General features: G+C 38.0%; 1 protein-coding gene across 1 annotated transcript in view; it reads right to left on the bottom strand.

The window, feature by feature from the left end:
* MME (membrane metalloendopeptidase) overlaps positions 1-15,986 on the bottom strand; it is a 112,806-nt gene that overhangs the window by 37,389 nt on the left and 59,431 nt on the right. Inside the window, exons 11-16 of the mRNA XM_043994886.1 lie at positions 15,234-15,370; positions 15,030-15,123; positions 12,704-12,832; positions 10,483-10,581; positions 6,734-6,814; positions 1,954-2,057 (exon numbers count right to left, since the gene is read on the bottom strand). Of these exons, the coding sequence (XP_043850821.1) occupies positions 1,954-2,057; positions 6,734-6,814; positions 10,483-10,581; positions 12,704-12,832; positions 15,030-15,123; positions 15,234-15,370 (644 nt within the window). The remainder of the gene's footprint in view (positions 1-1,953; positions 2,058-6,733; positions 6,815-10,482; positions 10,582-12,703; positions 12,833-15,029; positions 15,124-15,233; positions 15,371-15,986) is intronic.

Below are 15,986 nucleotides of genomic sequence, written 5' to 3'. Positions count from 1 at the left end.
TGAAAGCAATGGATTTGTGAGACCTGACTGAATAATGGCAGTGAGGTTGAAGAACATGTATGAAATTATAACCAGATAAGAAGAGTAAGAAGGGATCAATAGATTGGACCAAAGAAACATTGGATAAGCCTATCTGAGAGAAGGTGGGGGATCAAGCAGGAATGAATGAAGAAATGAGAGAAAGAAGAAATGATATAACTTGAATATTCTGTTATGAATGTCAAAATGGAGGCAAGTTCTTAGAGCAATGGTATGACCATAAATAGCCATCTGGTCCTAAAGATCAGTGAGCATACTGGAGTGATTGTGATTTTACTCAGTTTCAGGAGATGAAAAGGGAACAAAATATTAAAACGAAATAAAATATTACATGAATAGCTTATAAATGGCAACATATCTGGGGGTGAGAATTTCCTGTCTGAATACAACTGCTGGGAAAACTGGAAATCTGTTTGACAAATTAGAATTAGCCCAATATCTTTTACTACACAAAGTAGTAAGTCCCAAATGATGACAAGATCTGATTATTTCAAGTTTATATCATAAAATAATTAGAAGAGTACCTTTCACAGTTTTGACTAGGGGAGAATTCACTAAACAAGGGGTAGAGGGGATTGCAGGAGATAAAATAGATAATTTCAATAACATGAATTCAAAAAATGTTTGCATAAACAAAATCAATACAGCTAACATAAGAAGGGAAGTTGAAAATAGTGGAAAAATCTTTGCATCAGAGCCTTCTGCTATGTGTCTGATATCCAAAATATAAAGGGAATTAATAAACATATATAAAAGCAAGAGACATTTACTGATGGTATTAGTAATCAAAGGTAAAGAACAGTTTTCAGGAAAAAAAACCCAATTGTTAACTATTAATGACTCAATGAAAGATTGTTCCAAATCCTTAATATTAACAAAAAGGTAAAATCAAAACCTCCCACTATCTTGCTAATTTATTCGCATTGGATTAAATGACCTCTTAGATCCCTCCTATCTCCAAAGTCTGTGGACATCTAGTCCTGGACTAAAGAAGACATTTTCCTGAGTTCAAATCTGGTCTCAGACACTTACTAGCTGTGTGACCCTTGGCAAATCAATTAATTCTGCCTCAGTTCCTCATCTGTAAAATGAGCTGGAGAAGGAAATGGAAAACTACTCCAGTATCTTGGCCAAGATAACCCCAAATGGAGCCATGAAGAGTTGGACATTATTGAAACGACTGAATAACAACAAAAATAGAAACAACTTTGAAGTCTCACCTTATACCCAAGAGTTTGCTATATATAACAAAAGATGATATTGGTCTTTCTAAGAGGGGCTGGGGAAGGAAAGGTACAATAACAAGTTATTGGTAGAGTTCTGGATTTGTTTGGCTCTTCATGAAAGCAATCTGGAATATATAATAATAATAATAATAGTGAATATTTATGTAGAGCTTACTATGTACCAAGCATGATCTTCACAACAACTCTGGTGCTATTATGATTCTTAGTTTACAGATGAGGAAACTGAGGTAGACAGAATTTTAAGTGACTTGCCTGGGATAACCTAGTAGTAAGTACATGAGGCTGAACACTATACACCCACACATGTGTTTATGTACATATGTATATTAATAAATACATATATGATGACAACAATAATATAATTGGAGAGAGCCAAAAACAAACAAATTGAATGTTGTGTACTTCTAGTGACCAGCCTTGGCTTTGGAGAAGATTAGGGATCTTCTCAGGGCCTTTTGGCCCAGGCTCTGTGTATGGAACAAGGGAAAATTCTTAACTAAACATGGGTTAGAATTCTTTTCTCCCCTCTTTTTCTTTGTTCTTTGTTACAAGGGATGTCTCATGGAGAAGACACATATCTGAGGACTTAAGCCATGCATACACAAAAGGTATCAAGGAACATTCAGAACAAAGCCCAAAGAAAAAATACAAATGGAAATATACTTACTCTTCCTTATCCACCTTTTCTCGGAGCTTCTTTAGCTGTTTACTTTGGCCAAACATCAGGTTATTCAAGATATTCTCAAAGTATTCATCATCTTTGTAATTCAACTAAATAAATGACAGAAAATATTGCTTTTGGTTAGAAATACAACAACAGTAACACCTCACTTTTAGGTTATCCTAAAATGCATGCATTTCTTCTAGGAAAGAGATATTGTTTTTCTCAAATTCTATGAATCGCCAATAAACTTATTAAATTTCTATTTGAAAAGGACAAAGTAGGACTTCGTTTTGTCTAAGTCACACAGAGAGGTCAAATATCCTCATCACAGAAGTTTCAGTGGTTGATTATATGTGAATGAATGACAGAATGAAAGAAAAAGCATTTATTATGCACTTAATATATGCCAGGCACTGCTTTAATGACTGGGGATACACATACAATCAAATAAGACCTAAAAGATTCTACCTTCTCGGAACTTACTTCTAATAGGGAAGACAATTCATCTAGGGAAGTAATGACATGGGAAGTGTATTTCTGAGAGTGAAGGCAGAGAAAATGATGTTTGAGAGTAATGGGGTAATTGATTAAGATTCATTAATTGCATAACTATGCAATTAGTTAAATGTACACAAATTTCAGTGAGATGGTACTATGCCATGATTTTTCTTTACTTTTTGAATTCTGTGAGTATAGTACATAGATTGTGGCTAATGTGATAACACTCTCATTTTGAGGTAGTCTAGTTTGTCTCCAAATGGGCTCATCCATCCTGTTAAACACTTTAAGGATGATTCAATCCAACTGAAATAACAAAACTCTTTGGGGGAAAAAAAAAAAGTCTTTTTTTGGCTGCGCTGTTGCAGAGTTCCTTAAAGCAGTGAGAGATGTACGAACCAGACAATGAAACCTACTAGGAAATATCTGTGAGATGTTCAAAATGGTGCATGTGGCCTTAAGGAATTCACAGGTGCAAGAGGTTCACAGACTTGGAGCTAGGAGGGATCTCAAAGGTCATCTAACCCAATGCTCATTCATTAGCAGGGTAGTGAGAATTCAGAGACAATTCCACCTCAACAGGATGTAGTTGATCTTGACCCTGATCCTAATAACTTCGAATGATTAAAAGTATTTATTTGCATTTTGGCAAATCATTCTACCCATTGTAAAAAAAATCCATCTCCACATGTCTAAGATAAACATGTTTTATCACCACATATTGAAATTAATTCCCACATACTATGTTTCAGTGAATTATATAGGAAATGAAAAGTTGGTCTAAAATGCTAGTCCTTCTACATGAAATTAATTTATTTCTATAACAATGATACTGTCTTTAGTAGGTACAGAGATGTCAAACGGTGCTTTGCATTCTTCTAATGCTTTAAAGTTCTCTCCAGAGTTTGGGTTTTGGCTCAAACAAGTGGTTCTTAAATTTCTTTCATTCTGTTCTCCTACCACCCTAATCTGCCCCTGTAACCCCCATCTCTCATGCCATCTGTCCACCAAAAACAAAGCGGAAACAACTCATTTACAAGGAAATTTCTATCTTCCGTGGTGGGCAAATGGTTTTTTTTCTACTGTGACCAATTTAAAGGCTATAAATCCAGTTTCTAATTATACTTGAGCTATGAGAGATTTGGGGATTTGCTTCTGTTTATCAGCAATGAAACTAAGCAGTAATAACCTTTAATTGTTTCCAAAAGACTGCATGCATGTCTATGCAGAAATAGATGAAGGCCAATACTTTCATTTACATGGATACATCAGTTCCAATATACCCTTAGAAATATCCTTTCAGTAAAAATATCCTCTTCTTGGGGCAGCTAGGTGGCACAGTGGATAGAGCACCAGCCCTGGAGTCAGGAGGACCTGAGTTCAAATCCGACCTCAGACAATTAACACTTACTAGCTGTGTAACCCTGGGCAAGTCACTTAACCCCAATTGCCTCACCAAAACCAACCAACCAAACAAAAAAAAAAACCCAAAAATATCCTCTTCTTGTTGTTTGGGCATATCTGTCTCTTCATGACCCCATTTGGAAGGGTTTTTTTCTTTTCTTTTTTTTTTTTAAAGACACTGGAGTGGTTTCCTATTTCCTTCTGTAGCTCATTTTCCAGATGAGGAAACTGAAGCAAACAGGGTTAAGTGACTTGCTCAGGATCACAAAGCTAGTGAGTGTCTGAGGCCAGATTTGAACTCATGGAAGACAAGTCTTCCTGACTCCAGGACTGGTAGTCTATGCACTCTGCCACCTAGCTATCCCTAAAAAGTATTCTCTAAACATTGGCAATTAGAAAGTTAAAAGATGACATAATAAAGAAATACAGCTGGCTAAACTTAGGAAATACTGGGCTTTTAAAAACCTTAACAATTTCCAGTCAAGGATGTGGCATGGTAATCAGAGACAGAAAAGCTTTCATAACCCCAGGCTCTCCTGAATCTGGGTTGAGATTCACTTTGGGCAAAAGTGGAGTTAACCACAGTGGACAAAAGGTCTGAGTTCTGGCCTAGGAGGTGAAAGGGACCATCCCTCACCTCCTCCTATCTTTTTCTTTCCTTTCTTCTCTCTCTTGTCAATTTAGCCATCAAATACGCAAATGATTACAGAGAGAAAAAGAGAGAGAGAGAGAGAGAGAGAGAGAGAGAGAGAGAGAGAGAGAGAGAGAAGGTCCTTAATTTGTATGTTTTTAAATTTATTTTTTCAAAGGAAAAGCACATTTTTCAATAGAAAAGTAAAATCACTGACCAGAGATTTATTTTTTCTGATAAAGTGTAAGCATACAGACTGGATTGATTTCACTTTTTAATGTTTTTATGCCAGGATTGGGAATTCTGTTCACATCTGATCAGAAACCCCATTCTGCATTCTTTGCTCCTCCATTTTGGGTTTTGGTATTGTGGAAGACTGTACATTTTCAGCTGAGGCTGTCTACAAATCTGTCCATCCCCTTCTGAAGCCCATTAAATTCCCTGTGGGCCTAATTCATTTTCATTCTTCCTCACTGGGTGCTAGATGCTGTGTGTGTGTGTGTGTGTGTGTGTGTGTGTGTGTGTGTGTGTGTGCGTGTGTGCGTGTCCAGATTCTACTAAAGATAGAACCTGAAAAATATTCTCAAAAGATAAGAGGAGTCTTGGGAAATGGGATGTTTGTGGGAGGGGAATGAGCTCCAAATAGTTGGTATTTAGAAGAGGTAAATAATAGACCCTGACATTAACTATGTGAGAGAAGAGACAGGGAAGGGTTAGGGTCCTAGGGACCTTAGGCATGAATGACCATGAGCTGGAGGGCCACAGATGGGGCAAAACTCCCTGCTCATGGCCTGGAATCTCTGACCTTTTTACCATCACACACTCTGACTATTCTTCAGTTACTGATCTGGTTAGATGCTAAAAGAATTTTAAACACGAGTGGTGCTAGAACATGTGCCTGTAGGATCTCAGCCTAAAGCAAAGAAGAAGAAGCTAATAGGTACAGTTTTCAACTTGCTCTCATTAGTTTCGAAAGATGAGTCTAGTGACTGAGGGTTAATTTTTTTCTTTCCCTTAGCCACAGCCCTAGTCTGGATCTTCATCACCTCTGTCCCCACCATTGTCATTGGTCTTCCTGCTCAACTTCTCCCTCTTTGATCCACCATCCACAGAGCTGCCAAAATAATCTTCCAGAGGAACAAGTCTGACCACAGCCCTGTCTTATTCTAAAGCCTTCTATGGCTGCCTATTGACACTAGAATACAAGTGTCCCAGCTTAGTGTTTAATACACCTCATAGTCTAGGTCCTTCAGAGTCTTTTCTCACATCAATTCCTAGGACACAATCTGGGCTTTAATCATTGTGGAGTACCTAACCTCACATTTCTGCTGCCTGTTTCTGTCTATTTGGACAGGCTGTCCCTCTCTATCCAGCCCTTTCCGGAACACATAGCCTCCAAACCTCAGATTCAGAATCCTTCAAGGCTCTGGTCAGGTGAAGCACTTAGATGCCTTCCTCTTTGATTCCCCAAGTTGTTAATATTTCTCTCTTACTCTCTCTTCCCTCTCCTCCTCTACCCTTTCCTTCCCCCCTCACCTCTCCCTTTTCTTTCTGATCTCTCTCCCTTCCTACCTCCTCCTCTCTTCTCCTCCTCCCTCTTCTCTTTTTTTCTCTCCCTCCTCCCCCTCTCCTCTCTCACCATTCCCCCACCTCTGCTATCTATACTTCCAACTCTTAGAAGTCAGTATTGTTTCTGTTTTGTCTTCTAGTGCAGTGCCTGGTCCACAATGTTTTTGTTCAGTCATTTCAGTCCTATCTGACTCTTCAATTACACCATTTGTGGTTTTCTTGGCAAAGATACCAGAGTGGTTTGCCATTTCCTTCTCTAGTAGGTGCTTACTAAATGTTTGTTGACTTGAATGGAACATTATTATTTAAAACTTTTATATTATATTAATATATTATATTATGTTATATTATGTTATGTTATATTATATTATATTATATTGTATTGTATTGTATTGTATTCCATTGTATTCCATTGTATTCCATTGTATTAAGGAAGAACCAGTGTGGAATCTCCCTTTAATAATGCAAATTAGGACACTGTCTTCTTATCTCTTGGAATTGCTTGGGGCCCTGAGAAGTTGGATAACCAGGCTCACATAGCCAATGTCAAGGGTGGGAAGAAAACATTTAAAATGTAATAACACATACAATTTGTATGATGCCAACACATCCCACAATCCTATAGTAAATGCAATTCAACCATCCCCTAGCATCATTTGTCCCATTTCCTTACAAACTTACCTCACTGTACTCTTTGTTCAGTTTTCCCTCATTTGTAAGGATGTCATCAGGATAGCCAATCCTTTCTTTAATTGCCAAGGCCTATAAAAATAAGAAGATTGAATTTGAAAATTGACTTGAAAAATAAAAATCCCATTTCACAAAGACCCTAGGAAATTTCATTTACAAAAAAGCAAAAACAAAAAACCCCCTCTTGCTACCTATATACCTTCAAGTAGGAAGGGGCTTTGCCAACAGTAGATTCCCAGGGTGCACTGAAAAATCCCATTTTCAAAAGATCCAGAGGGTGCTAAAAACAAGGCTGGTGCTTAATTTTTACAAGGCCTTTCTCATTTGGCACAGCTTTCCTGAGAAACTTACCCCAAATGAGAATTGACAAGGCACCACTGCCTATATGCGCCTGAGTTTTATGAAATTGTTTTTTTCTAAAGAAAGGTTCTCGGTTACATATTATGTGAGGGCTGATGGTGTGGGCTGCCATTCCAGGCGTCTGTAATCATCTTTCCACTACATTAATCTGGCTGAGAAAACAGAAAGTGTTTTGTAGGCTTAGGGCAGATGCTCTTGGTACAGTGTTAGGGGCTCCATACCAACTTTGCAGGCTCATATCATCAAGCCAGTTATTTTTCAAGACAATCACTGTAGATTATGGGGCCTCAGGCACTTCAAGGACAAAGGAATAACACTGTTTAACTGAATGGGAAAGATGAATGGTCCTTTGGTATGTTTGTCGGCTCACCTTGCCTATATATTGAATACATGCCAATTCTACATTCCCTACCAATGATGGGTTAGTACCAGCCTGACCTGAAAACTTCAGTGGGTTTCATATCTGTCTACATATGGAATTAATTCTCCAAAGAAATTTCTATGACACAAATGTGACTATTCATTTGTACTTTGTAGCTTTGTAATTAATTTCCTTTGTTTCATTTGATCCCAAATGAAGGTAGTTTCACAAAAGTTATGGAGGTGACTTTATCACCCCAGCCCCAATGTCACTGAAAAGAATTCTGGTAGTGTTGCAAGGAAGTTTTCACAATGTGGACATGCTGGAGGGGTGGGGGGTTTTCTTTTTCGTGTGTGGCAGAGCATGAACTATACAAAATTTGGGGGCATAGAATGGTACCCTCCACTCATTGGGTTTGCCTCTTTATAAAAAAACAATTTTGGGGAGCACATGGAGTTTTCATAGAGTGGTGAGTACAATGACAGGTGGGACAAACTGTATTCTGGGAAGCTGAGCTGCTACAGGTGGTAGGATGAGGAAGGTCACTTTGAAATGTGCCTGTCTACACAATACAGCAGAAGAAGTGGATGGAGTGACAACAGGAATTGAATAAAGCATTATTGCACCAAAGACCCTGCACTGAAGACCCCCTTCCAGAGTGGCAGCAAATCACAAATGACTATTCTTTGGGCCTGGCCATTAAACAAAATCCAAGCCTATATCCCTCCATCTTGTTTACAAGAACATTGAGAAACATAATCAAGCTTTGCTGAAATTGAGGCCAATTTTTTCTACAGCATTTTCCTTCTCTCCCTTGGGTCATAAAAGGAAGTACCATTAGTTTGGCATGCCTCATAATTTAGAATAGAAGTGATCTTTGATCCAGATTAGGTCAATTGAAACTATTTTATATCAACATTAACTCGGATTTATTAATCTTACCCCAAAATAACCCAGTCTAAGGGGACATAAAATTCATCACAGGTAACAGTGACATTGTTTATTAACTTACAACTTAGAAAATTAGTTTGAAGGAATCATGGCCAGTTTCAAATGGGTTTCATTCATTTATAATGAATCACTTAGACAATGGGCAAGCTAACTATGTTATGTGGAATCTAAAGTCTCCTTAGTCTCCTTAGCCAATTCTACAACTACAGGTGATGATTTATATGTATGTATGTACGTATGTATGTACACACATATCTAGTATACACACATATATACAATGTAATCTATATATGTGCATATGTATATATCTGTATAGATAATATAGACTTATAAATATGTGTATCTAAGTATATATTATATATACATAATACATATACACATATAGCACATATATTTGCATTTTTCTTGGATACATAATGTATGTCTATAATATGTATACACATATATCATCTTTATGCATATATTGTGTGCATGGATACATGTGTGTGAATACATTCATAGTCAGCAACACACACACACACACACACACACATGCACACACATGCAATCTCCTTGAGGGCAGGCAGGGTCCGTTTCACTTTTTTGTTTGTGGCCTCAGTGCTTAGCATAGTGACTGGCAAATAGCAAATATTTAATAAATGTATTTTGATTCAATGATTGATCGCTATATGGTTCAGACTTGTGGTTTCTTCAATGTAAAGGATTCCTAGTGTGAAAGCTCCCTCCACCAATGAAGTCAGGCAAATTGTTTATAACTTGTGGGCTTGGAAGGTTGCCTTAGGTCCTACAGAATTAGGAGGCGACATGGTATGGCAGAAAGAGTGATAGATTCTTTATGAGAGGACCTAAGCTCACTTCCAGGCTCTTGCCCTGGTTAAGTCTAACCTCTCTAGAACTCCGTTTCTTCATGAATAATATGAGGGAATTGGGTTGGGAAGATATTGGAGTGGTTGCCATTTCCTTCTTACAGATAAAGAACCTGAGGCAAATATGGTGAAGTGCCTAGGGTCACACAGCTAATGATTGTCCAAGACTAGATTTGAACTCAGGTCTTCCTGACTCCAGATCTGGTGCTCTATTTTCTGTAGCGCCACCTAGCTGCCCCAGAGAGGTAATGTGGTGTAGCAGAAAAGAACAGGCTTAGGAGTTAGAGGATCTAGGTTCAAATCCTACCTCTGGGGCTTATCACCTGTGTGACCTTGGTTAAATCACTTAAACTCCCTGAACCTGAATTTCCTCATCAGTAAGGTAAAGGGATTGGAATAATTAAGCTTTACATCTCTGTTCCCATGATCCCATGTGGGAGGACCTAAACAAAGTTAGCCCTCTATCCACTATGCCAGGTTATCTCTCTATATAATGTGTATGCAACATAAGAATAACAATAGCTACAATAATGCCAGCAATAACTCATGCATGCTATGCTTTAAATCTTACAAAGCACTTTGCTCGCAACAACTCCCTGAGATCAGTGATGATATATCCATTTTACAGGTGAAGAAACTGAGGCCTAGAGAAATGATTTATAACCATGCATTTCATATTCAAAAAAACAGAACTTAATATGCCTTTTCTAAGATAGGATACAAGGTTCATCTGCACATGGCTTTTTACCCTCTCATTGCAGTTTTATAGTCTGGTTGGGGATCAATATAGAACATCCAAGCTGTGTGCATGGGTTGAAGTTTTTAGATGGGTTGTGAGGGACCAAAACAATGGTGATCAGCTTAACACGTTTCACATCCTTAGCTTTGCTTTATACAATTGTGCCTTTCCTGTCTCTAACTTACACAGAATAGAAACAAGTGTGTGAGGAGTTAATAATGAACACTTGGAATAGGTTATGACTACACAATGGTTTCAGTGACAAAAATCACTAACAAGTATGAAGCCCATAGCAAAAATGCTCTCAAGGAGCATATCTAGGCAGGCTAGCAGTGGCAGGCATGCTAACTTTTCATGCTCTGATCCTTGACTGTGATATTTTCCCCCTTGCTTTATGTCCCCATTCCCATGCCCAGTGAAAACACTCCCTCCTCTGGTGGGGGAGCGCTCTTTTTGTCTCTACCTTTTCTTCGGCTTTCTTTTTAGTCTCAGCATCCATCCAAGTGAGGTCATCTAAAGTCTTAATAAAAACTTCTCGAATCTGTGAGATCAGATCTTCCACCTAAAACAAATCAAATGCAAGGTAGAAAAAGAGAGTCAGTTCATTCTTTAAAGAGTTTCCCAGGCTCCTAGAGAGTCAGGAATTCAGTGGAATAGATATTAACTTAGTGTTTAATTTTACAACAGAATGACAGCATCTAAAAAAAGAGTGAAAATGAAAATCTCCATTTGTCAAGCAGTTTAATGCAGTTGCTACTAGCATTCATAGCACATGCCCATATATAAAAATGTGCTTAGAACTGGGGATGTCAGAACTTTCCTCAGGACTGTGGATGATTATGGGCTTCAACCTTTTTTTGTTTGTTTTTACAGGAGTAGGGGCATAGACCTGTGATTTCATCAGCAACAGTGTAGAAAACACCCTGAGCACACTTCAAGGATAGAGCAAAAGAAAATTCCTGAAAAAAAACAAAAAACCCTGCTAAGAGGTGACTGTGGAAAAGTAATTGAATCTCCCTGGACCTTGGCTCTTTCATTTGTAAAATGATGTAAGTGGACAAGATGGCTTCCCAGGTCACTTCCTGCTCCAGCTATTATTCTGTGAACCAAAGTGCTATATTATTGCTGCAAAACAGTCAAAATAATCCTTAGAAAATAGCAAAGACTTTCACAGGGATGTGGCAGCCAGAAGGGTTGTTATTGATTCCTTGACAATGTGACATAAGATTCTTGAAGTTAGAAGAAAAGGGAGAAAATCAGTTTTGAAAATTGCTATGAAGAAAAAAGCACCAATCATGATTTGTTGTTGTTGTTCTTGTTGCTGTTGCTGAGTCATTTCAGTCATGTCCAATTCTTTGTGACCAAGTACCTTGGCCAAGATACTGGAGTGGTTTGCCATTTCCTTCTCCAGCTTATTTTACAGATGAGGAAACTGAGGCAAACAGGGTTTAAGTGACTTGCCCAGGGTCACATAGCTAGTTAGTGTCTGAATCCAGATCTGAACTCAGGTCTTCCTGACTCCAGGCCTGGTATTCCACCCACACTGCCACCTAGTTGCCCAATAGAAAAGTAGGTGTTCTAGAAATCTGAAAAAAAAATTTTTAGCTGATGCAACTAACCTGGAGCTCCTGGTACACTAGAAGTACAGGTGAGCTCATCAGATATCTTAATTATACTTTAAACATCCCCCCAGAAAAAAAAAACAAAACTCCCCCTTCTTTCAGTTGGCCTAGAAGTCTTTTCCCCACTGAGAAAACATGTTGAGAGACTGAGATTATCGAAATTTACAAAGTGTGTGAGAATACTGCAATAACAACATTGTGCCATGTCCCACATCAATCACAAAAAGTTAAGAAGTTTACCCAGGAGATGGAAATAGCATGCTTCAATGAGATCTATTTTAATTTAAATCCCAGTGAAAAACTATGAGCTAGACTTAGAAAAATGGATGCTTTGTCAAAGTTAGGCTTAATATCCAAAATAATAATGAAGAATCAGGGAATATATACATCAAAATCCTTGGAACTTTGTGCAAATCACATAAAACAAATGAATGCAGCAAAAGGCGGACATTGCACATTCAAAGTGTTTTGAAAAGATATAAAAATTCATAAGGTCAAAATAGAAACAAATTCATTATTTTCCGTTCTTTGAAAATAAACATATTTATTATCTTACTTATTTTACTTTGCCCCAAGAGTCACAAAACCTTTTATGCAGACAGAATCCTAGAGTTACTATGGTTGCTCTGAATTAGCCTGGAAGATAAGTTAATTGAACGAGGTCTGTTAACGGCCTCTGACAGGTGACAGGTTCCTTTGGTTTCACTATTCCTCCAAACATTTTTACCCTTAGTTATAAAGACACAACCAGGTGATGCTCAATTGCTTTCTAGAAACAGTACTAATCCACTATTTTCTTTATGTATTCATGTCTCCTGATTCATTGTTCATGTTTCAAATGCTTCGAAAAAGCATTAAGAATTGAAAAATCCAAAAGTTCCACAGGCTTTATGTTAATTTAAAAAATAAAAAAAAGGACCTAGTAATGGGGAGATTTATAGGGAGAACACAGTAAAAATTACAGACTTCATACACCATAAATAAGATGCTTCGCTAAATTTCTGACTATTGCCTTATATTGTAAATGCAAATAAATAAATTAAATTGTGCCCAAAACATTACCGCATGTTTACTGTTGCCAGCAAATGCTGCTTCCACATAAAGCCGTCCAACGACACTTTCCATGTTTCCATTGACATAATTAACACAACGTCGCCAAAGGGCTGTTTCTGTTGTTGTGCCATAAAGAGCCTGTTAAGAGGAAATACAAAATAGAATTTGTGGTGGTTTGTCCCAGAGTCCAGGGCTTCGAGTTAAAATTTGATGGAATTCTATGCTTTCAGAAATCTCCAAGTTCTAGGAGAGACTCAAAAGTCTTTAAGCCCTATTCAGAGACCTTACTCAATGGGTACACATTCCTAATGCAGGGAAAAATACCATTCAATTAAATAATTTGTTGAAATTAATTTTTTAAGAAATCTAGACCATTGCTAAAATGACTACTCCTTACAACCCTTTGTTGTGCTTACATGTTAATATTTTTTCAGGATTGATGTGGATTATAATACTGCATCATCATCTATATTGTTAATATAAACAAGATTTAATGTTCAACAGATGTACATACATTATTCCATCTGTTTTCTAACAGGTAGGATTTCAGGTCTCCCATAAACAACAACAAAACAAACAAACAAAAACCCAGTCCTGCCTTTAAATGTTTCAGTCTAAATTCTTATAGCTAGAAGCATTATATAGGTGTCCATGCAAGTACCAAGAAATGGGATTTCATCAGTATGGAAAACAATGGCATTGAGACTGTGCTGTTTGAGAATCTGCTGATTTTAAGAAATTTCCATGGCACTTAGCAAATAGCTGAAAGCTAACCAATCGAATGAATGAAATGGTTACACTTCTCCATAGGATATCATTTTCCCTATGGTACTTTCTCAATGATTGCTGTTTTAACTATGGTTCAAGAGATGTCTTTTAGGTTTTCTTCAGACATAAGTGATGTTGATGGGTTTACCAGGGCTAGATAATTTAGTAAATGAGTTCTGGACTAGAATCCAGGAAGGACTGGGTTTAAATCTTGCCTTGGGCTCTTGCTAGTAACTGGGGAAGTCACTGAGTTTTCTCATTTGCAATATGGTGATAAGGTATCTACCCAGAGGGTTGTTATGATGATCAAATGAGAGAATGCCTGTAAAGATCTTTGCAACTTTAAAGCACAACATAGATGCTACTATTATTATTACTACAGATTTCATTTGCATGGATATCTGAAAAGTACTTGTTAGTAGAAAGTATGCACAGCTCATTCATTATGATCTCCAAAGGCTTGTTCCAGCCATGACATTCTAGTCCTCTAGGGTAAGAGCCCTGAATTTGGAGTTAGAGAATATGGCTTTGGATTCCAGCTGTGTTACTTACTACCTCTATGACTTTGGGCAAGTCATTTCAGAGAGGCAGTGTGATACCACGTTCGGAGCATCTGCTTTGAAGACAGAAAACCTTAGTTACCTGCATAATCTTCAGTGAATTACCCACAGTCTCTGAACCTCCCTTTCCTAATCTAGAAACCAAAGATGCTGGTTCCAACTAAAGAATTAGGATCCTATGAATTTCCAGGGCCCATTTGTAAAATGAGAGTGTTGGTCTAGGTCTGGGGTTCTGAACCTTCATATACCTCTTGGGCACTCTAGAAAACCCTATGGACCCCTTCTCAGAACAGTACATTTAAATGTATGAAGTAAAATATATAGGCTCATAAAAAAAAAACAAAACATTTTTTTCTTTTTTAAAGTTCCTGGGCCCCAGATTAAGAACCTTTGTACTAGTGCTACCTCTTACTCTGCATCACAGACTATAGCATAGACCAAATACCTCTGCATTTTCTTTACATTATACACTCTTGACATCCAAGTCAATTACCTTGCTGTTTAGTGACACCAATGAAGTCGCCATCTTTCTTTCTTTCTTTCTTTTTTTTTGCGGGGCAATGAGGGTTAAGTGACTTGCCCAGGGTCACACAACTAGCAAGTGTCAAGTGTCTGAGGCTGGATTTGAACTCAGGTACTCCTGAATCCAAGGCCAGTGCTTTATCCACTGCCCCACCTAGCTGCCCCGAAGTCGCCATCTTTCTTATAAAAGCAACTTCCTACATTGGATACCAAAAGTATTTTAGCTAGGACCTCGGACAGCACCTGGCACAGAACAGGCACTTAACTACTTTGCCTTCCCACACTTCAGGCTGATGCAGGATGACTATCCTCAGAGCAGCAGGATTTCCTTTCATTGGCGACATATTTAAACATGGGCAAGACAGCTAGCACTTGGCATTTTCCCCCTTGCCAAGTTCACCACATTCATGTGGTGGACACAGAAAGTTCCCCAACTTTGGATCTCTTTAAGCTTAAGTCTTAAGAAGAGAGAGATTTTTCTTCACCTTCCGGAAAGCATTTCTTGACTCCTTGTAGGTTCGGCTGAGACCGCTTACGAGATCCATAATGAGCCGCCAGGACATAAAATTTTGAAGATCTCTGTATAAAAAAACACCACCACCCGGCAACAAGAAAGATGAGGCTGCAAGGCTTCTAGAGAGCATAGTGACATTAAAGTGTGACTCATGAAAGGACAGGCGGGCACCTACCTGGGAGAATATTTGGTAAGAATGAACTTAAGTTTGGTTAAATATTCAGGAGCATACACAACCATTTCTTCCTCAATTGGAACACTAACTTTCACAGTTGACATGATTGCATTTGTGTAATTTGCCCAGTTGAACGGCTAGAAAAGAACAGGGGTCATGTGTTTAGTAGTCTGTCAATTTCACTACATGGTTCCAAGATTCTAGTATGAAATACTAAGGTGAAGTACATAGAGGCTAGCTTTATCACTAGTGGACTAAATCCATGATGATGAAGACATTTATCTGAGAACTTTTTTTTTTCTCTCAATACGCATTTATTAGATGTTTACTGGGTGCCAAGTATTGTGCTAGTCACTGAATAATAATAATGATAAAAGTTTAACAGTTCCTGCTTTCAAGTAGTGTACGATCTATACAAGGGGAGGCAAGTTGTATGTATATAGGTATATACAAAGCAGATAGAAGGCAATTTTGGGGTTAGGCACTATTGGCTAGAGGGGATCATAGAATGCTACATGTAGAAGGAGGGATAGGAGTTGAGTCTTGTAAGAAACTAGGGATTCTGGAAAGTAGAGGTTAGGCGAAAGGGTATTTCAGGCATGGGGTTATCCCCACCTTTAGTAGTGCAAAGGCACCTAGATAAGAGATAGAGTTTCATGTAGGAGGCAAAATAAGAAAGATAGTTTGGGTGAATTATATTTTTTTATGAAGGTGAACAATGTATAATAAAGCTGGTCAAGTAGTGAAAGACTT

This window comes from Dromiciops gliroides, chromosome 3 (genome assembly GCF_019393635.1).
Source record: "Dromiciops gliroides isolate mDroGli1 chromosome 3, mDroGli1.pri, whole genome shotgun sequence".
Lineage (NCBI taxonomy): Eukaryota > Metazoa > Chordata > Mammalia > Microbiotheria > Microbiotheriidae > Dromiciops > Dromiciops gliroides.
The sequence above is the reverse complement of the archived record's forward strand: the minus strand, read 5'-3'. Positions and strand labels throughout refer to the sequence as shown.